A 23,160-nucleotide genomic window follows, 5' to 3' on the forward strand; every position below is an offset into this window, starting at 1 on the left:
TTCTTCCACGAAGCAAATGTCTTTTAATTCCATGGCTGCAGTCACTGCCTGCAGTGATTTTGGAGCCTGAGAGAATAAAGTCTGTCAGTATTTTCATTGTTTCCCCATCTATTTGCCATGAAGTGATGAAACCAGATGCCATCATCTTAGTTTTTTGAATGCTGAGTTTTAAGCCAGCTTTTTCACTCTCATCTTTCACCTTTATCAATAGGCTCTTTAATTCCTCTACCAAACATTTAAAGAGGAAGTAACACAAATCCTTCCCAAATTCTTCAAAAATAGAAAAGGAGAGAACACTTCCACACTCATTTTATGAAGCCAGTGTTTTGATACCAAAACCAGACAAAGACATTACAAGAAAAGAAAATTACAGGTCAGTATCCTTGATGGTCATATATGTAAAAATCCTCAACAAAATGTTAACAAACTGAATATAATACATTCAAAGTATACACCATGATCAAGTGAGATTTATTCCAGGAACAAGAGGATGGTTCAACATCCAGAAATCAATTGATGTGATATACCACATTAACAACATAAAAAATAAAAATCATATGATCATCTCAGTAGATGCAAAAGAAAAGCATTTGACAAAATTCAACATCTATTTATGATAAAAACAATGTGGGTATAGATGAGACATAGCTCAACATGATAAAGGATATGTATCAGAAGCCTGCAGCTAACATTGTACTCAATGATGAGAGACTGAAAGCTTTTCCTGTTAAGATCAAAACAAGACAAGAATGCCTACTCCCACCACTTTTATTAAATAGAGTACTGGGAGTCTTAGCCAGAGCAATTAAGCAGGAAAAAGTAATAAAATGTGAGAAGTTGGAAGAGAAGTAAAACTGTGCCTCCTTGTAGATGGTAAGGCATTATATAAAACACCACCAAAAAAAAAAAAAAAAAGAATTGATAAATGAATTCAGTAAAGTTAAAAGATGTGAAATCAATATCCAGAAATCTTGGACTCCCAGACCTCTCCCATGATATCTGACTCCTGCTCCAGGGTCTCTTCCCAAAGCTTCCAAGATTCTGATCGCCTGGGCTTCCAAGCTTTTGCTTAGATTCTGTCATATTCCAGAGAACTCTGAGAATTCTTACACCCAAGATTTTCTCCTGAGCCTCTAAGCATCTTCATGCTCTGGCATCTTCTTTGCTCTTGCTGGCCCTCTCCTTGAGCTCTGTCCCTTTTCTCAAGGTACCTCCAATCTCTCTTGAGGTTTCAGGCCCCTCATCTAGCCTACAATTCCTTTCCTGTGCTCCCAGTATGCTAAAATGGGCATAGGGAGGATCTCATTTGAACCTCATAATGAGCCCCATTTTTGCACATGATAAAACTGAGGATTAGAGAAATCATTGACGAGATTACATTTTAAATTGAAAGGCAGGGATTCAAATCCTGGTTTGAATCTAGAACCTACACTTTTATCCCCACACTATATCTCATTAAAAATAGCTATCCATTAGAGGAAAAGGACTGAATTCCTGGAACTGAATTAAGTGTTTCACTTAGGTAGACATTATTGTCACCATTTTACTTTGAGAAAATCAAAAACTAAGATTAAAGAACTAATACATGGCAAAGCAAGGGCTAGAATTCTTCTGAATTCAAATTGATACACAGCCATTATTTCACTCTTTATCCCTGTGATGTACATGAGAACACTGAATCAGAAATGTTGAAGAACTTAAGAACAAAGTTTAGACTTCCCTGGTGGCTCAGTGGTAAAGAATCTGCCTGCCAATGCAGGAGACACGGGTTCGATCCCTGGTCTGGGAAGATCCCATGTGCTGTGGAGCAACTAAGCCACAACTACTGAGTCCTGCTGCAAATACTGAAACCAGCGTGCCAAAAACCCGCGCTCCACAGAAAGAGAAGCCCACATATCAAAACTAGAGAGTAGCCCCCACTCGCTGCAACTTGCGAAAACCCACGTGCAGCAATGAAGACCCAGAACATCCATAAATCTTTTAAAAACAACATTTATAAAGGGACAAAACTGTGGGTCTTCTTTCCTTCCTCTCATATTAACACTAAATAAAAGTCCACCTGTACCAAACACTCCCTCCAAGATCTCTTAAGGAAAGGAAATTACAACCAAAGAATTTGAGTGAAGGACAGGCTTTCCTGTCAAAAAGTGATCAAACACTGGCCCCTGCCCTCCAAGGGATGTATCCCACTGAATGGAAAACTGGTCCCTCTTCAGTTCAGTTGCTCAGTTGTGTCCAACTCTTTGTGACCTCATGGACTGCAACACACCAGCCCTCCCTGTCCATCACCAACTCCTGGAGTTTACTCAAACTCATCTCTATTGAGTCAGTGATGCCATCCAACCATCTCATCCTCTGTCATCCCCTTCTCCTCCTATCTTCAATCTTTCCCAGCTTCAGGGTCTTTTCCAATTAGTTAGTTCTTCACATCAGGTGGCCAAAGTTTGGGGTTCCAGTGTCAGCGTCAGTCCTTCCAATAAATATTCCTTTAGGATGGACTGGATGGATCTCCTCGCAGTCCAAGGGACTCTCAAGAGTCTTGTCCAACACCACAGTCCAAAAACATCAATTCTTTGGCTCTCAGCTTTCTTTATAGTCCACCTCTCACATCTATACATGACTACTGGAAAAACCATAGCTTTGACTAGACGGACCTTTCTTGACAAAGTAATGTCTCTGCTTTTTCATATGCTGTCTAGGTTGGTCATAGTCTTTCTTTCAAGGAGCAAGCATCTTTTAATTTCATGATTGCGCCCACCATCTGTGGTGGTTTTGGAGCCCAAGAAAAGAAAATCAAGCAGTCTTGATTCCAGCTTGTGCTTCATCCAGCTCAGCATTTCTCATGATGTACTCTGCATATAAGTTAAATAAGCAGGGTGACAATATACAGCCTTGACATACTCCTTTTCTGATTTAGAACCAGTCTGTTGTTCCATGTCCAGTTCTAACTGTTGTTTCTTTACCTGTATACAGATTTCTTGGGAGGCAGGTAAGGTGGTCTGGTATTCCCATCTCTTGAAGAGTTTCCCACAGTTTGTTGTGATCCACACAGTCAAAGGCTTTGGCATAGTCAATAAAGCAGAAGTAGATTTTTTCTGGAACTCTCTTGCTTTTTTGATGATCCAGCAGATGTTGGCAATTTGATCTCTGGTTCTTCTGTCTTTTCTAAATCCAGCTTGAACATCTGGAAGTTCATGGTTCACATACTGTTGAAGCCTGGCTTGAAGAATTTGAAGCATTACTTTGCTAGCATGTGAGAGGAGTACAATTGTGCGGTAGTTTGAGCATTCTTTGGCATTGCCTTTCTTTGGGGTTGGAATGAAAACTGACCTTTTCCAGTCCTGTGGCCACTGCTAACTTTTCCAAATTTGCAGGCATATTGAGTGCAGCACTTTAACAGCATTATCATTTAGGATTTGAAATAGCTCATCTGGAATTCCATCACTTCCACTAGCTTTGTTCATAATGATGGTTCCTAAGGCCCTCTTGACTTCACATTCCAGGGTGTCTGGCTGTAGGTGAGTGATCACACCATCGTGATTATCTGGGTTGTGAGATCTTTTTTGTACAGATCTTCTGTGTATTCTTGTTACCTCTTCTTAATATCTCCTGCTTCTGTTAGGTCCATACCATTTCTGTCCTTTATTGTGCCCATCTTTACATGAAAAGTTCCCTTGGTATCTCTAATTTTCTTGACGAGATCTCTAATCTTTCCCATTCAGTTGTTTTCCTGTATTTCTTTCCATTGATCACTGCAAGGCTTTCTTATCTCTCCTTGCTATTCTTTGGAACTCTGCAATCAAATGGATGTATCTATCCTTTTCTCCTTTGCCTTTTACTTCTCTTAGGACAAAGGTTTTTTGTTTTTGTTTTTTTTTTTTTCTGTCTACTTTTTAGGGGATTCTAAGCATGGGGAGGAACAGAAATAAGCCAAAGTATTTGTTAGATTTTATTTTCTTGGGTTTCAAAATCATTGTGGACAGTGACTGCAGCCATGAAATTAAAAGATGCTCCTTGGAAAGAAAGCTATGACAAACCTAGACACCATATTAAAAAGCAAAGACATAACTTTGCTGACAAAGTTCCATATGGTCAAAGCTATGGTTTTTCCAGTGGTCATGAATGGATATGAGAGTTGGACCATAAAGAAGGCTGAGTGCTGAAGAACTGATGCTTTCAAATTGTAGTACTGGAGAAGACTCTTGAGAGTCCCTTGGACTGCAAGGAGAATAAACTAGTCAATCCTAAAGAAATGAACCTTGAATATTTATTGGAAGGTCTGATGCTGAAGATGAAGCTCCAATCCTTTGGCCAGCTGATGCAAAGAGACAACTCATTGGAAAAGACACTGATGCTGGGAAAGATCGAAGGCAAGAGAAGGAGAAGGCAGCAGAGGATGAGATGGGTAGATAGCATCACTGACCCAATGGACATGAGTTTAAGCAAACTCCAGGAGATAGTGATGGACAAGGACACCTGGAGTGCTGCAGTCCATGGGGTCTCAAAGAGTTGGACACAACTTAGCGACTGAATAACAAATTTGTTACAAATGAGAAATGTCATTTTATTTAGTATGTATTAATAGGTTTCTGGAGCTGAATGAAAAGGAGTCCATGTCTATCCTCACCTTAAAGTGGGTACCAGGTAAGGAGGCTTAAAACTTGTGGCTGGGTCTTATTTTCCAGTAAGACCCCAGAATCTTAATAGTCAACCAAATCAGAGAGTAGGGGTAGGGATGTTGGGCAGCCTCTCCCTACGGTAAGGATTGACCCTTGGTAGCCTTTTCCAGGCAAGTTCTAAGAATCCATACTGGGCAATGCCCATTGGTTGAACAGTATGCACTCTGTTCTGCCCAGGCAAGGGTACAACATTCTGGAACTCAAGGGGACCTGCAGGGGTACGAGAACTACCACACAACAGGTCAGAGAGTAACCGTTCACCAGGCACCAACTCCTTGATCCTTGCAGTGTCTTCGTAGATGATCTGTTGTGGTTGGAGTCTCTTTCCCCACAGCAACTCCAGTAGCAGCCTCTGGATTCGGGGGGACTTGAGCTGGTACAAGTCCATGAGACGTTTAAACTGTTCCATCCACGCAGCACTGTCTCTCGCATATCGCTTCTGCAACATCCGCAGAACATGGTACAAGGCCACAAATGTCTGCCATTGGGGGAGCTCTTCCTTGTCTTTAGAGACAGGCTGTGCCTTCTTTTCCAGCTGGGGCAGCTTGAGGGCCCTACCTTCACCCTTCAGAGCCCTGAGATCGTTCTGAAACATCAGTGCCAGAGTTTGTTTTCCCACAGAAGCATGGGCACCTGTGAAAATATCTCTTGTGGCAGGATGAAAGTGTTGCATTCCCATCTCTTGGAGAACATGGGATAACTGCTGTGCCCGTGCACTCCTGTAAGGCTCTCCTAAAAGAAGCCAAGTTAGAGCCTTTGGATCTTGAAGCCTGTAGGTCATTGATGGTAACGCTGATGTAGGGGTGGGCCGGGACTTTGCTTTGTGAAATGTGGGGAGCTCACTTCTTCTCCCCAAGGCTCGGATGTCCAAGGACTCTTTATCCATAGAGGGATAGAAGGCTGTAGGAACATCCTTTCTGGTTTGATAAAGGTGCTTTACCTTCTTGACAGCAGTGGATAACTGCTGTTCCTGCCCCTTCCTATAAGACTCAGCTAAGGGATGCCAGCTGAGATCCTGTGTGGTCTGAGTCCTCTTAGTAGCTGACAGTAACACTGGCTCATGGATAGGGAATGGCTCTCCCCAACTCTCCATTTCTTTCCTTCTGATTGGAGGGATCGCTTTTATGTATACTGGGCTCAAAGCATCTTTATAGCATTGTGATATATCTCTGTGACCTCCCTGTAGGTTCTGCTGGAGGCGTTTAGCCACAGCTTTAAGACTGTACAGATGTGTTTGTTTCAAATATCCCTTTGAAGTGAGGTGCTTGAGGAGTTGGCTCAGTCTATGGAAACTGTCCCTTGAAAGTTGTTCTCCTGCTTTCAGTCTTACTAAGACATTACTAATCCAGTCCTCATCTGGGGAATCAAGCCTTTTAGCTGGCATAGAGGTAAGGGATGGGTTCAGGGCTGTGGTTGGGGCAGGGGCAGGGGCCTGGCCCTCAGTCTTGCCCTTTTGAGAATCCTGAGACTTTAAGAACCACTTCCAGGTGTCATCTTTGGGCCTGAGTTTAGGTTTCTGTGATTCTCTGATAATTTCAAGTAAGTGAGACTTTGGCTTGTGGAGGCCTTTTGGGGTCTGTGTCTCCATTCCCATGACTTGTAAAAACATGCCCCTGCCTTTCTCCAAGAGCACATCCTCTTGTCTTCCCCATGATGTTGTCACGGGGTATGCTTTAAGAAGTTGACTTTCCTGTCCTTCCAAATCGAAATGATGCCCTAACACTTTCAGGACCATTCCCTTTTCTTTTCCCAGGGCTACAGGAAATGGTGTTTCGAGGGGGCTCTTCATAATTGTTGGCCACATAGTCTTATCCCTAACTGTGGGACTTACCTGTCCATAAAGCAATCTGTCTCTTTTAGGAGCCATTTCTTCTTTAGCTGTGTCTTCCCTTTTCTCAGCAAGAACCTCACTTACTGTCGCTGGCTTCGATAAGTTCACTCCTTCCTTTGGGAGCTCTGTTTTCCATACTCTCTGCTTTACTGGGAGCATTGCCTCTGTAAGTCTTCTTGGCTGTTCCTTCTCTTTACTCATACTCTCCTCATCCTTCTGTCTTGCCTTCTTTTCCTCCTCTTTTTTCTCTGTCTTCTCCATTTTTTCTTCTTTCTCCTCTTTCTCACTCAGATGACTCTTCTCACGCAGAGCCTTCTCTTTCTCACTCAGACTCTTCTCCTCCTCACTCAGGCCCTCCTCTTCTTCACTCAGGCCCTCCTCTTCCTCTTCACTCAGACTCTCCTCCTCACTCAGGCCCTCTTCCTCTTCACTCAGACTCTCCTCCTCACTTTGGCTCTTCTCCTCCTCACTGAGGTCCTCCTCCTCCTCCTCCTCCATGTGTGGGTCCCCACCTTCCTCCTTGCTGAAGAGCTCCATCTCTTCCTCATGTGGGCCCTCTTTTACCTTCTTATGCAGCTTCTCTTTCTCCTGAGTCAGTTTCTTTTCCTTTTTCCTTATTTGGGTTGAACCCTTTTTCTTATGCTTCCCAGCCAAGCTCTCTTCCAATTCCTCTTCACTCAGGCTTACTTTCTTTTCCTTCTTCTTCATCAGGTATTTCCCTTTCTCTTTCTTGGGCAGAATCTCCTCCTCCTCCTCCTCTCCTTCAATGAGCCTCTCCTCATCTATCCTCTTCTTAGTTGGAGCTCCCACTTCCTTCTCTATCAAATTCTCTGATAAGCCTTCGAATAGTATGTCTCTGATATTCTCTAATAACCACTTTACCTGGGTCTTTTCTGGTTTCTTCTCCTTGATTATCTTTAGAAGCTTCTTCAGCTGCTTTTCTCCTAACAGATTTTGCTGCTGAGCCTCCTTCAACATACTGTCTACCTGGGTTTTATCTAATAGTATATTTTCCTGGACCTTCTCTAATAACCTTTGGTCTTCCTCCAAGCCCTCTTCATCAGTCAGTATTCTCTCTTCAGTAGCTAGTCTGTCGTCTTCTAGTTTTCTCTCTTTCTGAACCAGCTGCTTCTCTTCTCTGGTTATTTCCTCTGGTTCTTTAGAAAATTCCCACCTCTGGCCATCAGTTTCACTCATTCCCATAGAAAACAATTGATCTTCCTCAGGTATTCCTGAGGTTTCTTTCAATGGCACTTTATTCATTTCTCTAATTATTTTAGCCAGGATCCGCATCAGGTGACTCTCTTTCTTCCTTATATCTTTTTCTCTGGAACTAGTCTCTCTTCCTTCAGAACTAATCCCCACCCCCATATCCAGTTTCCTCATTCCCTGTATGCTCTCCTCTTGGATTCTTTTCTTTTCTTCCTTAGCAACACCCATCTCCTTGGCCCTAACGTCATAGGCCAGTTTCCCCTCTTCTTCAATAGTTTCTTTCTCTTCTTGAGTTGCTTTTTCCTTTCTCTTAGTTACACCAATTCCTTCCCTGGCTGTTGCCCTTTCTTTCTTGGCAATATGCCTCTCTTCCTTGCCCATAATACTGTCTTCCTGAGTCAGTCTTTTCTCTAAAGCCCTTGCCTGTCTTTGCTGGGACTTTTTGTCCATTTCACCGGCTTGTTTCTTCTCTTCTCCGGACAATTTCTCTTTTCTCCAGGCCCATTGTTTTCTTCGCTCACTCTCTTTCTGACCCCATATTCTCTCTTTCTGGGCCTGTTTCTCCTCTGGTAGGGCTAGTTTTCTTTTGTGGGCCCATTGTTTTTTTTCCTTGCTGATTTTATCCTCTTTTTCCATGACCCATTTCTCTTCTTTGGGGGACACTTTCTCAATTTTCTCTCTACTTTTCTCTTTTGAGACCAGTTTCATTTTTTCTCTGACTAGTTGGGTTTTTTCCTCAGCTGCTTCCTCTACTTTGGGAGTCAATTTTTCCTTTTTCTGATCCTGTCTCTTTCCTTCCTGGGCCTGTTTCTCTTCTTTCAGTGACAGTTTCTCCATTTCCCTAGCCTCTCTCTTCTCTCCTAGATCCACGTTTTTCCCTGAGATCTGTTGTCTCTTTTTCTTAGTTATTTCCTCCACTTTCTGGGTCCCTCCCTCCTTTTCCCAAGCTTTGCTTGCCTTTTTCTGGATCTGTTTAACTTCTTGTTGTGACAGTTTTTCCTTTTCTCCAAACATTTCCTCCTCTTTTTGGCTTAGTTTCTGTCTTTTCCTGGCTAATTGCTTGTCCTTGGCATCTTCCTCCTTTTCCTTAGCCTGCCTCTCCTGGTCTACTTTCTCCGGTTTCTCAACTTGCTTTTCCTTTTCTTGGATTTGTTTCTTTTTACGGGCCTCTTTCTTCTCTATCATGAATGATTTCTTCTTTTCTCGGATCAATTTCATCTCTTGCTTTACCAAGCTGTGTCTTTTTAATGTCCATTTTCCCTCTTTCCCAGACAGTCTTTCCTCTTCTTTAGACAAATGTTCCTCTTCCTGGGCCAATTTTTCCCTTTCCCATGCCTCTTCCTCATCATGTTTCTTTATTTTGCGATAGCTTTTCATCATTTTTTCAATTTGTTTCTCTAGGTTCTGGATTATTTCCTCCTTCTGGGTCAGCGCCTCCTCTTCCTCACCCAGCTCCTCTAGTTCCTCATTGAGGTCCCCCAGTGCCTCAATTAGCTTCTCCAGTTCCTCACCCAGCACCTCCAATTCCTTTCTCAGCTCTTCATCTTCCTCACTCAACTCCTCCTCTTCCTCATTCAGCTCCTCCTCTTCCTCCATCAGCTCCTCCTCTTCCTCCATCAGCTCCTCTTCCTCCATCAGCTCCTCTTCCTCCATCAGCTCCTCTTCCTCCATCAGCTCCTCTTCCTCCATCAGCTCCTCCTCTTCCTCCATCAGCTCCTCCTCTTCCTCCATCAGCTCCTCCTCTTCCTCCATCAGCTCCTCCTCTTCATGGAGCAACTTCCTCTCCTCCCAGGCAGGCAACCCTTCTTCCTGGGCCTGCCTACCTTCTTTGTGGTCCAGCGTAACCTTCTCCAAGTACCATGTCCTTTGTCCCCGGGTGACCTTTCCCCTCTCCCAGTTCACCCTCTTTCCTTTTCCTAGTAGTTCCTCTTCTTTCCCAGTTCCCTTCTTTTCTCCTTGGACTAACTTCTGCTCTGCCTTGGTTAACTTCTTTTGTGAGATGGGTGATATTTCTTCCTCCTCAGCTCTTTTTTCTTTTTGAAGGATCGATTTCTTGTCCTTGGTCAGTTTCTCTTTTCTCTGCATTAATTTCAAATCCTGCTTACTCAGTTTTCTTGCTTCCCCAATTATTTTCCCTTTTTGCATAGCTAGTATCTTTACTTTTTGGAATCTCATTTTGTCTGATACTTGGTGATCATCTAAGTAAGCAACTTTCTTTTTCTTGACTTTAGAAGACACCTTGCCTTTCTTTAACATTTTTTTAGCTCTTTGTTCTTGTTCTCCGAGTCCTACTGTCTCTTCTTCCTTGACAACCTCTGTAACCACTTCTGTTACAACAGGTGTTTCTTCCATCTCCATGTCATCCAGTTCTGATAAGTCCTTTAAAAGAGGACAAATCTCCTGGAAGAGATCCCAGCTGGGCTCTTGGGGAGCAAGGATTGCCTGAGCCCAGTTCACCAACTCTTGACTCAGATCCCTTAACATTCCTGGATTGGAACTTGCTATCCTTGAGGTCACAAGATTGCAAATGTCATCCCGCCAAGATCTGGTTTCTGATTTGGTCGTGCGGCCAGGGATCCCAGACAAACCACGACCATCCTTTCTAAATACCTTTGTTGCATCTTCTTCTTGCTCAGCAACCTGTATAACTTCTTTCTTGGGCTCTTTTGCAGTTGTTTCTGGAATTTCCTTCAATTTTCTCTTCTCTTTCAACTTCACACTTACTTTGTGATGGGTTTTTTTCATTGCTCTTTCCCAGAGCTTTTTCAGGTGTTCTTGTCTCTGTGCCTCAGGGATCACTTTTCCATAATCTCTCATGTCCTGTTGATCTATAGCCTTCATAACTCCCATGGCCTCCACTGCCTCTCTGGCCTTCACTGCTTTTTTGATCTCCAAGGCTTTTGTGAGTTCTGTGACTTTTTTGGCCTCCAACACAACCTCCTTTGATTCAGCATCCTCTTTGGATGTGACTGGGCTGAGAGTACTTAGCGACAGCTCTGGCTCTGAGGCAACATCCTGAATGTCAATTTGATCTGATTCCTTGGCTTCTCTCTGTTCACCTTCATGCTCTAAAGTCACCAACACAGGGCTCAATTCTGTCTCTCCCTGCTTCCTGGAAATTTTCATGTCCTTTTTAACTGCAGAGATATTGGGAGAAAAGTAATTGAGAAAAACACAGAGGTCCTGAGTGAGATCCTCTGACACACCTAGTTCAATGAACTGCTGTAAAAGGTAACAAAAAGTACAGATGACAAAAGCTTTATGGCCCAGAAGTGCCTGCTCTTTTATCCCAATTTCCATATCCCTAAAGAAATAAGACTTGGTATTTGTTGTGGGAAGACCCCCCGAAGAAGGAAATGGCAGCTCACTCCAGTATTCTTGCTTGGGAAATCCCATGGACAGAGGAGCCTGGCAAGCTACAGTCCATAGTGTCCCAAAGAGTTGGACAGGACTGAAGTGAGTTAGGACAGCACAGCACAAAGAAATGAGACCTTGATATTTGTTGTGGGAAGATCTCCTGGAGAAGGAAATGGCAACCCACTCCAGTATTCTTGCCTGGGAAATCCCATGGACAGAAGACCTTGGCAGGCTATAGTCCATGGGGTCGCAAAAGAGTCACACACAACTTAGTGACTAAACAATAAAAACAAATTTGTTATGGGGTAGATCTTTCCCAGAAAGGTTACTTTCTGTGAAAGAGTCCTTACTTAAGTCTGTCACCACTGGTATCTTTTTATATAACTTGGGCTTATTGACCCTGCCTTTTGGTGCCCTAAAGTGGGCCCCAAATATACCCAATATGTTACCCCATACATACTGAGATTTTTGCTCTTTGCTGTAACACGTGTCATTCTTTGATCTGGTTTGGCGATCTTTGCAGGTTCTGACCAAATTTTGAGTGTTTGTTCATCAAGTTCACGATCCCTTGATATAACTAAAAGCAAAGGAGGTTTCTCCTCTCTGTGTGACAAGGTCAGGTTCTCATTTAACCGCTGTTCCACCTGAGTAAGCAGGTACTGGATACCACTAGGTTGAATTCCCAGCAGCTGGTCCAGAGAGATTTCTCCAATAAAGTCTTCCCTACAAAAGTCAAGGTAAAACAAGGATTATACCGAGCCATCAATAAAACCAAATTAGAGGAAGAGGAGGAGAAGAAGGAAGAAGAGGAAAAGGAGGTAGTGGCTTAAGGATAGTGGAAGAGGCAGGGCTAAAGTAACCATCTAGGACAGAGTAGTTCAAGGTAAAAGATGGATAAAGAGGTAAAAATCTACAACAGCAAGGAATAGAGTAGTCAGAGTGACCCAAGATGCTTCTTTAGTTGGGTGATTTGGGGACTTGAGTCTCGAAGAATCTTAAGGAAATGAGGAAATGATGGAAGAGCAGGCTACTCAATGGACAGAAAAAGAGGGTTTCAGCTACAAATTGCCACTTGCCAAGGACATTTGCCATCTGCCTCTACAAGGATTAAGTCATGTGCAAATGTGGTTGTTGACCATCAACACACCCTGAACTGTGTTCAGGAGGTGGAGATCAGGAATAAGGCAGTCTGCTCTGGAAAAACTGGCAGAATAGATCTTTAGATGGTTAGATATTTTCAGGAACTGATTTTATGTGCCCAATTCCTTTTTTTTTTTTTTTGAACTTTTAATTTTTTATTGGGATATAGCCAATTAACAATGTTGTGATAGTTTCAGGTGAACAGCAAAGGGACTCAGTCATACATATACTTGTATCCATTCTTCCCCAAACCCCCTACCATTCAGACTGCCACATAACATTGAGCAGAGTTCCATGTGCTATACAATAAGTCCTCGTTAGTTATCCATTTTAAATACAGCAGTGTGTACATGACCATCCCAAACTCCCTAACTATCTTTTCCACCTGGCAACTGTAAGTTCATTTTCTAAGTCTGTGAGTCTCTTTCTGTTTTGTAAGATCATTTGTATCATTTCTTTTTAGATTCCACATATAAGGGATGTCATATGATATTTCTCCTTCTCTGTCTGATTTACTTCATTCAGTATGACACTCGCTAGGTCCATCAATGTTGCTACAGATGGCATTATTTCATTCTTTTTAATGTATGAGCCCAATTCTTGCATCTCCTCATATCTAGAAAAGCACCAGATTCCTTCATGGTGACATTTGCTCCTTGTGACTAGCAGAAACCTTCTGCAAAAATAGGCACTTGATTGTATGAACTCCCCCTTCACCAAAATCACATATATATTGACCTCCCCCTGCACACCGCCCCCCCCCCATCTCTTTGGAGCATTTTCTCAGAAATATCTGAAATGCGGTCATAGCCTGAGCTATGATCCTCATTTTGCCCAAATAAAACTTAACTCCTGACTCTCATGTTGTGCTTTTTTTTTTTTTTTTAAGTCAGTAAGGGATAGACAGTGTGTGGGGGGAAAGCAAAGAGAAACAAAGAACACAGGCAGAGGAAAAGAACAGAAAAAGTTGTGGGAAAAGGAAAAGAAGCGTCAGATTTTGAAGGTTAGGAGCCAGAAGGAACAGAAGGGGATAAGGTTACTGACTTACTGCATTTCCTGGAGAGTGTCTCGTCTCTTCAGTAGAGCTATCAGCATGCTCTTAGTTTGGATGCCTGTGACTCTTACCATAAGGTATAAGGCCTTAGCCCGCACATTTTTATCACTGTCCATCAATCCCACAGCCAGGGGAATCGCAAAGAGACGGCTCATGAAGCCTAGCTTCTCCAGTCCCTCCCAGGCTGTCTCCCGGACCTCTGGATTGGAATGAGTTGTGTCTTCCATGAGGCGACAAGCAGTTTCAGAATGCCACCTTGGAGATACTTGATGGGAGGCAAAAATCTGTGCCAGGATACTGATATACGTCTTGTATTGCTCTATAGAACAGTAAACTGTGAGGTTGAGGATGGTCTCAATTATAGTATTGATAAGTCCTTCATCCAGTTTTCTTCCCATCCAATTTTGACTGGCCAAGTTTACAAGAATATCAAAGAAAGTTTGTTTTCCCAGCGTGGGTTTTCGGTCTGGTTTCCTCTTTGAGATTTTCTGTTTTCTTGAGGTCACAGGTGACAGTGCCTGACTTCTGCTCAGTCCAGTCATGTCCCAGTCCTTATCTTGGTAGGATGAGTGGAGATCACAGTGCAAGAAGATGGGGGTACCTTCAGGCCAAAGACGGGCACGGATCACTGAGTTGGGGATGTAGCCATCTGGAGGAAAGGGCCAAGGCCGCCCTTGACCAAAGAAACACCGTAATATCTGGTAAGGTTTCAACCCATCCCAGCCAGCCAGTCGCAACTGAGGAGGAACCACGAATGGGGGACGATCACGCTTGGGAGTAAGAATAGGAAAATCAATATACTTATCTTCCAAAAAATGCAATGTGGGTCCCTCCTGCATCACAGAGGACTTAGGCCTCTCTTCCTCCACAACATGGGGCACAGTATGGTCAAAGGCAATCATCCGCTTGTTAACAAGGGCCTCTAGCCCCCGTAACTCCTGCAACCCTTGACCAAAGTAGACAAATTTGGGTACAAATACTTTTTCGAATGAAAAGAAGAAGCTAGGCAGGAAGGGTTTAGGGGCTTCTTGTATGTCATCTGCATTGTTCAGGAGAGTAAGGTGAATCAGCTGGGCTGGAGGGAGCAGTTTTAAGCAGGATACCAGGTAAAGACTCTGGTTGAAAGTCAAAAGCAGGTCACCCCGGTCATTGGCAAAGCAGAGTGGGCCAAAATGTAACGCAGAGTCCAACTCAGTTATGAGTTTCCCATGGAAGTCCCAGATCCGGACTAAGCCGCCAGTGTCCCCCGTGACAAAAAGTTTCAGGGAAAGGCAGACATCAAATGAAGTGATGGCACACCGGTGCAGGCATTCTGTCTCTGTAAAGTCGGATCTCTGCTTTGACCCTGGAGATGTCAGGAAGTCCTGATAACTCCAGAGATGCCAGTGGTGGTTCTCAGTGATGGCACCCACAGAACCTGGCAAGAGTATCACGTGTTTTAGGGGCCAAACACAGATAATTTTGCTGACAGGCTGCAGGACTACCCTGTTCCCCTGCAGCACAGCTTCTGTGAGGTATACAATATTATCCATGCCATAGGAACAGACCAAGGAGTACTCCTGGGGACCCTCCAGGGTAGACAATGCCAGGACTGCCCCAGAGTGAAGAATCTTTGCTACTCGGGCACAACTGTAGTGGGAGAGGATTCTCACAGTGCCGCTGTCATGCCCACTGAACATCAGTCCTACAAGGCCCTTACCCAAATGGTAGTGCCCATAGGCCAGGCATCTGACTCTATCCGCAGGGTTTACTGAAGGACACATAAGATACTTGGCTGTGCAAGGAGAGCGTGTTGCGTCAAACACCAGCACCTCTGAACCATCTGTTGCCACAAAGAGCTCCTCTCTGTGTGAGTCATAGGCCCAAGCCACAGCCTTATCCATGATAAGTAGAGGCCAGGTGATAACCAGGAGATCTCCCGTTACTGGAGACAAGAAGCGCAACAGACCGTCCTTAGTGGCACATAGGATCCGAGTCCAATTATGGCCACAGCAGACCCGCCGCACCTCCTGGGGAGCAGAACCACAGACATTGAAGAGGCTATAAAAGTAGCGCAGGTGATACAATGAGAAATTGTGGTTAGTCTGGCAGAAAAAGGTGCTATTATCAATGAACTGCAGTCTCTGCATGTTCTTGTCAATGTCCAGCTGCCGCAGCAAGTTCCCAAAGGCAAGGTTCCATTCCTTCACTACACCTTCACCACCCGCTGTTAGTAAGGTATAGGTCTCTGACCGGCTTTGGATACATATCACTGATGAGGAATGAGCCTGGAAGCTGTGGAGGAAGTTTCCTCTGTCTAGACCCCAAGCATGGATTTCTCCATCCTTGTTTCCAACATAGAAGTAGCCCTGAGATAAACAAGTGAAGGAGCAGGTGATGGTGGAGCCACTGTTGATAGGAGTGAACTTCTTCACCTCTTCCAGCTGGCCCTGACCTTGGTGGGTGAAGACTCTCAGCTTATTCTCACAATGAGCCACCAGGAAGCCCGGGGGGCCATTCAGGGAAAAGCCCTGAACAAGCTCACCACCAGGCACAGGCACAGTTTGGGCCATTTGCAGGCCCCTGCCATTTGGCAAGATAATCCAGGTGACCACAGCCCCCAGGGTACCAGAGAGAAGCATCTCAGTTTCTGAGTCATAGCTGAGGCAGCTGATGGAGAAACGACAGGGGACCATACCCAGAGATACGAACCCTTGATGGTGATCCCCAAAGAGCCGCAGGCACATGTCATCACAGTAAGCAATTAACATGTGATAGGGAGCTATGTGGACCATTGCTTGGATGGGTGGAACCTGAGCCATCACATGGAACTTTATCTTTTTTATCACTCCTTCCATTTCTGCAGCTTTCTTCTGTATCCATAGTACTGCCTAGAATAGGATGAGAGATAAAAGCCTCACCATGGAGGAAGGCTACTCCCCAATGTGAAGGGTAAATGGATCTCCCTGGTGGGCCAGTGGCTAAGGCTTGTGCTCCCAATGCAGAGGGCCCGAATTTGATCCCTGGTCACGGAACCAGATCCCACATGCCCCAGCAAAGATCAAAGATTACATGCTGCAGCTAAGACCTGGCACAGCTGAATAAATAAAAATTTTAAATGAGGGGTAGAAAAAAGTTGAATGTTTAGATCCCTTTTCCCTCTTGTGGGTCTAAGAAAAGACTGAATAGCTTGACTGCGAGTTTCCTGTTGCTAGGAGTCAGGTGTGTGATAGAAGCGCTATTCTTAAGGCTCTTTCCTTGGCCTTTAGCCTACTTTATGGAGAATGTGAATTCTGTCAACCTGATGACTAGAGAGGAAGACGGATCACTGCATCCAGGTCAGATTGGTATATGGAGATGGGTATTACAATGAGCTAGCTTAGAATCACCCTCAGCATCCTGAGATGAGGGCAGTTTAAGTATGATGCATGTAAAGTGGATTAGGAACGAGGTAGGGGACCTTCCCTGGTGGTCCAGAGATTAAGAATTTGCCTGCCAATGTAGGGGACATGGGTTCATTCCATGGCCTGGGACTATTCACATGCCGTGGGGCAGCTAAGCCTGTGTGCCACAAATATTGAGTCTGTGCTATAGAGCCCACAAGCCACAACTAGTAGGCCTATGCAGTGTGACTGCTGAAACGTGCGTGCACTAGAGTGCATGCTCCATGACAAAAGAAGCCACTTCAGTGAGAAAGCCACTCACTGCAACTGGAGAGTAGCCCCCATTCATCACAACTGGAGAGAGGCTGAGCCCAGCAACAAAGACCCAGTGCAGCCAAATAAATAAATACAATTTTTTTTTTAAATGAGAGGGAAAAGCATGAGGTCACTTTACCTGCATTTGCTTTGAATACAGTTCCACCCAGTTTAAGGAAACAAAATAGTTGTCATCAATGGAGTAGAAGCAGATGAAAGGTTTGCTCTCAGGATGGTGAGACTCTTGGCATAGAATCTCAGTCCAGTCACTCAGCATATTCACATCACCCTCTGTCTTTTCACCAACCTGAGAGACAGGAGTGACCTGAGCTAAGAGGCTTGAATCCCCACATACTCATTCATTTAATGAATATTGAGGGATTAGTGGTAATCTGTTCTTTCGCTAACCAACATTTATTCACCCTACTTCTAGAAAGCACAACTGGGGGAGCTATCCTCTCCTCCCTCACCCTCAGAATGCATCCTAATTCATCACAGTATCTGCCAGCCTTCTTCACCAAAGTTCTGTGAGAGAAGGTAAGCCCCAACACCCCAACATATCTATTCTATATAATAGGTATTAATTCTTCCCTATGCATCAGAAATGCTACTAGTTATGTACCATCCTTAAGAGAACTGAGAAAATAGCCCCTCAAATCATTGTCTGTGTCCTATGGGTCAGAGGAGGTACCACCTTTGAGAAAGGCTGGTGGTATGTTTGTGACAGACACTGGGGCTATGATGCTAAGAGAAAGAGTTATGGGCTAAGCTCTTAAAAGATAAGAGTCCAGTGGAACAGGTGCTAAGCAAACAACTAACACAAGACTATATGTTTGTATGTACGTATGCTCAGTTCCTCAGTTGTGTCCTACTCATTGCAACCCCATGGACTGTAGCCTGCCCGGCTCCTCTGTCCATGGGATTTTCCTGGCAAGAATACTGAAGTGGGGTGTCATTTCCTCCTCCAGGGGATCTTCCCAACCCAGGGATCGAACCCATGTCTTCCTTGTCTCCTGCATTGACAGGCAGATTCTTTACTACTGAGCCTTCTAACAACTGACTATACAAAACAAAATCTTCAAAAGAAATACAATCCTATATGAGAATGATAAAGGAACTCAACCTTGGTAAATATCTCTTCCTGTCACAGTTGGACCAAAACTTTTAAGTTCCCGCCTGCACCCAAAGGACCACTCCTGTCACAATCACAGACATGATATGTAGCCTCTGGGAAACTCATGCTTCACACACGTGGAATGCCCACCATGTGTGACAACTAGACCCTTGTGGCATGCACCTCCTTCACTATTCTCATGGGCATCCATGGAAAACATGTTGTTGACAACACAGAGTTAGCTGTGCTTCAGCTCCAATATTCTGAATTCTGACCCAGTGGAGTGTGTGTGTGTGTGCACATGTGCACACACACTTCACACACATGCATCTCTCAAGAGAAGTTTGTTTCTTTTCAACATGTTACTAGTACAATACACACTACCTTCTAGTGACTATAGCATCTTCCTAGGATATATATCCTTATTTATATAAGGATATCCTTATAACAAGCATATGTGAACTCCTCATTCTGACTAACCAAAGCTGAGGCTCAATAACTTTACTTTGGAAGTCCCTCTTAGCAGACACTCATGCTATACCTGCCTCTTGAACAATCATCCATGAATTTAACTCTCCAAGTCTCTCTGTATTAGAATGTGGACTATGACCACCTAGGCTGGCAAGTGAAATACTCAAGTTCAGTTCAGTTCAGCTCAGCCACTCAGTCATGTCCAACTCTGCGACCTCATGGACTGCAGCACGCCAGGCCTCCCTGTCCATCACCAACTCCTGGAGCTTGCTCAAGCACATGGCCATTGAGTTGGTGATGCGATCTAACCATCTCATCCTCTGTCGTCCCCTTCTCCCCCTGCCTTCAATCTTTCCCAGCTGCTGCTGCTGCTAAGTCACATCAGTCATGTCTGACTCTGTGCGACCCCATAGATGGCAGCCCACCAGGCTCCTGTCCCTGAGATTCTCCAGACAAGAATACTGGAGTGGGTTGCCATTTCCTTCTCCAGTGCATGAAAGTGAAAAGTGAAAGTGAAGTTGCTCAGTCGTGTCTGACTCTTTGAGACCCCATGGACTGTAGCCTACCAGGCTCCTCCATCTATGGGATTTCCCAGGCAAGAATATTGGAGTAGGGTGCCATTGCCTTCTCTGTCTTTCCCAGCATCAGGGTCTTTTCTAGTGAGTTAGATCTTCACATCAGGTGGCCAAAGTATTGGAGTTTCAGCTTCAGCATCAGTCCTTCCAATGAATATTCAGGACTGATTTCCTTTAGGATTGACTGGTTGGATCTCCTTGCAGTCCAAGGGACTCTCAAGAGTCTTTGTCAACACCACAGTTCAAAAGCATCAGTTCTTCACTGTTTAGCTTTCTTTATGGTCCAATTCTTACATCCATACATGACTACTGGAAAAACCATAGCTTTGACTAGATGGACTTTTCTTGGCAAAGTAATGTCTCTGCTTTTTAATATGCTGTCTAGGTTGGTCACAGCTTTTCTTTCAAGGAGCAAGCATCTTTTAATTTCATGATTGCACTCACCATCTGCAGTGATTTTAGAGCCCAAGAAAAGAAAGTCTCTCACTGTTTCCACTGTTTCCCCATCTATTTGCCATGAAGTGATGGGACCAGATGCCAGGATCTTAGTTTTCTGAATGTTGAGTTTTAAGCCAGCTTTTTCACTCTGCTCTTTCACTTTCTTCAAGACGTTCTTTAGTGCCTCTTCACTTTCTGCCATAAGGGTGGTGTAATCTGGGTGGTGTAATCTGCATATCTGAGGTTATTGATATTTCTCCTGGCAGTCGTGATTCCAGCTTGTGCTTCATCCAACCCAGCATTTCTCATGATGTACTCTGCATATAAGTTAAATAAGCAGGGTGACAGTATACAGCCTTGACGTACTCCTTTCCCAATTTAGAACCAGTCTGTTATGCCATGTCCAGTTCTAACTGTTGTTTCTTGACTGCATACAGATTTCTCAGGAGGTAGGGAAAGTGGTCTAGTATTCCATCTCTTGAAGAATTTCCCACAGTTTGTTGTGATCCACACAGTCAAAGGCTTTAGCATAGTCAATAAAGCAGAAATAGATATTTTTCTGGAACTCTCTTGCTTTTTCTATAATCCAGCTGATGTTGGCAATTTGATCTCTGGTTCCTCTGCCTTTTCTAAATCCAGCTTGAACATCTGGAATTTTTCAGTTCATGTACTGTTGAAGCCTGGCTTAGAGAATTTTGAGCATTACTTTGCTAGTGTGTGAAATGAGTGCAATTGTGCGGTAGTTTGAACATTCTTTCGCATTGCCTTTCTTTGGGGTTGGAATGAAAACTGACCTTTTCCAGTCCTGTGGCCACTGCTGAGTTTTCCAAATTTGCTGGCATACTGAGTGCAGCACTTTAACAGCAGCATCTTTTAGGATTTGAAAGAGCTCAGCCGGAATTCCATCATGTCCACTAGCTTTGTTCATAATGATGGTTCCTAAGGCCCTCTTGACTTCACATTCCAGGATGTCTGGCTCTAGGTGAGTGATCACACCATCATGGTTATCTGGGTCATTAAGATCTTTTTTTTTTTTTTTTTGTATAGTTCTTCTGTGTATTCTTGCCACCTCTTCTTAATATCTTCTGCTTCTGTTAGGTCCATACTGTTCCTGTCCTTTATTGTGCCCAAATTTGCATGAAATATTCCCTTGGTATCTCTAATTTTCTTGAAGAAATCTCTAGTCTTTCCCATTCTATTGTTTTCCTCTATTTCTTTGCACTGATCACTGAGGAAGTCTTGCTTACCTCTCCTTGCTATTCTTTGGAACTCTGCATTCAGATGGGTATCTTTCCTTTTCTCTTTGCCTTTAGCTTCTCTTCTTTTCTCAGCTATTTTTAAGGCCTCCTCAGACAACCATTTTGCCTTTTTGCATTTCTTTTTCTTGGGGATGGTACAGTGTCACGAACCTCTGTCCATAGTTCTTCAGGCACTCTATCAGATCTAATCCCTTAAATCTATTCCTCACTTCCACTGTATAATCGTAAGGGATTTGATTTAGGTCATGATGACCTGGATGTTCAAATGACCTGAATGATCAAATGGTTTTCCCTACTTTCTTCAATTTAAGTCTGAATTTTGCAATGAGGAGTTCATGTTCTGAGCCACAGTCTGCTCCCAGTCTTGTTTTTGCTGACTGTATACAGCTTCTCCATCTTCGGCTGCAAAGAATATAATCAATCTGATTTTGGTATGGCCGTCTGATGAAGTCCATGGGTAGATTCAACTCTTGTGTTGTTGGAAGAGGGTGTTTGCTATGACCAGTGCATTCTCTTGGGAGAGCTCTGTTAGCCTTTGCCCTGCTTCATTTTATACTCCAAGTATTAATACTTCTTTACTCAAAATGCCCATCATGCCTGCTGCCTACATCCACAGAGGCTTTGAGACGGTGCTGAAGCCATTATCCACAACTCAGAATCTCTATCCTCCTTAAAATTCCCACAGTCAGATCTTTGTATGTTCTCAGAGAATACAGAGAGCTGGAGAACTTCAAGCATGATTCAGGGACAGCCACAGAGTTGAGAGGATCATGGTGTCTGATCATGATCTTCTGTCTTCATTGAACCAGAAGCCTCATTTACACACCCTTTGCTGCTGCTGCTGCTGCTAAGTCGCTTCAGTCATGTCCGACTCTGCGACCCCATAGACGGCAGCACACCCTTTATGCCTTAGTTAATCACCATTCCTCTCCTCCTTTCCAGACTTCGTGTACAAATAATTTACTCACTCATTCAGCACTGTCAATGCTCATCTACAGAAGAACTCTAAAAGAAAAGGATATCTTAAGCCCAAGCAGTGTGTCTGTACCTGGCACTACTGTTACCTACTCTGTGTCAATCCCCACTCCTTGCTCTTCCTCCTTCCATCTCGATAAAAATTGGAACTTGATTAAGGTGATCATGGACTCATAAATTCTGGAGAGCGGTACTGACGCTGACACTCCAACACTTCGGCCACCTGGTGTGAAGGGCTGACTCACTGGAAAAGACCCTGATGCTGGGAAAGATTGAGGCAAAAGGAGAAGTGGGTGACAGAGGATGAGATGGTAAGATAGCATCACTGACTCAATGGACGTGAGTTTGAGCAGACCCCAGGAGATAGTGAAGGACAGGGAAGCCCGGTGTGCTACACAGTCCACGGGGCCACAAAGAGTTGGACATGACTGAGCACCTGAACAACAGTGACAACAGAGTAGTGCCATGGTACCAAGGCTGGCACAACCCTGTGCTCTCTGACCTTCTCTCTTTTACCTACTTTTAATTTAAAGCTGGAAGTGTGGCAACTATCTTGTACCCTTATGATACTAAGCTGAATACTAAACAGGTAAAAAAGGGAGTAAAAAGGAACATGATTCTTTGACACCATGTAAGACAAAGATGCCTCCTGCTTGTTTAATCCACTTAAGGGCATTTTCTGGTTTTCGTTTAGTTTTTGCAGCACATGTTCTAATTATAACTAACGTTATCATATTAATCTAGACTGGGAGTTGTTTAGGGCTGTGAGAGGATCACATGTTGCTTCTGCCACAGGCTGCCCTGGCAGGGACAGAGAATTAGTCGAAGCCCACCATGCGTGTATCTCTCATATACGTCACCTGTTTATCCTTCAGGATGCCCTTTAAGAGGGGTTTCAAGTCCTTCCACTCAGGAATAAGTCTGGGTGATGTTGACGTTCTCGTGATATCCCAGCACTTAAAAGACATCTTGGATTATAGAATCTGTGGGAGCAAAAATGACTGAATTACAATGTCTGATGTGAGACTGGAAAATAAGGAAACTGAGAGAGAGAAGAGCAACAGGGAAACTTAGAGAAGGGCAGAAGCAAAATTAGTCCTTTAGAAACAGAAGAAGCTCTTATTTCAGAGAGATAGGGGCCAGGACTTCCCTGGTGGTACAGTGGGTAAGAATCTGCCTGCCAGTGCAGGGGACACGGCTCCATCCGTGCTCCAAGATTTCACAGGCTAAGGAGCAACAAAGCCCAGGTGCTGTAACTATTGAGCCCACGCTCCGCAATGAGAAGCTGCTGCAATTAAAGGCCCGCACACTGCAAGGAAGAATAGCCCCTGCTTGCTTCAACTAGTGAAAGCCTGAGTGCAGCAGCGAAGACCCAGTG

General features: G+C 44.0%; 1 protein-coding gene across 1 annotated transcript; it reads right to left on the reverse strand.

Moving 5' to 3' along the window:
• Positions 4,717-22,750, reverse strand: LOC102177273 (WD repeat-containing protein 87-like). Its single transcript, XM_018063166.1, has 9 exons — positions 22,643-22,750; positions 13,268-16,143; positions 11,529-11,802; positions 9,883-10,944; positions 8,527-9,300; positions 7,393-8,409; positions 6,816-7,212; positions 5,734-6,434; positions 4,717-5,493 (listed from the first exon to the last, which is right to left on the reverse strand). Exons 1-9 carry the CDS (start codon positions 22,748-22,750, stop codon positions 4,717-4,719), a joined length of 7,986 nt encoding a protein of 2,661 aa, XP_017918655.1.

Source organism: Capra hircus, chromosome 18 (assembly GCF_001704415.2).
Source record: "Capra hircus breed San Clemente chromosome 18, ASM170441v1, whole genome shotgun sequence".
In the NCBI taxonomy this organism is placed as follows: domain Eukaryota; kingdom Metazoa; phylum Chordata; class Mammalia; order Artiodactyla; family Bovidae; genus Capra; species Capra hircus.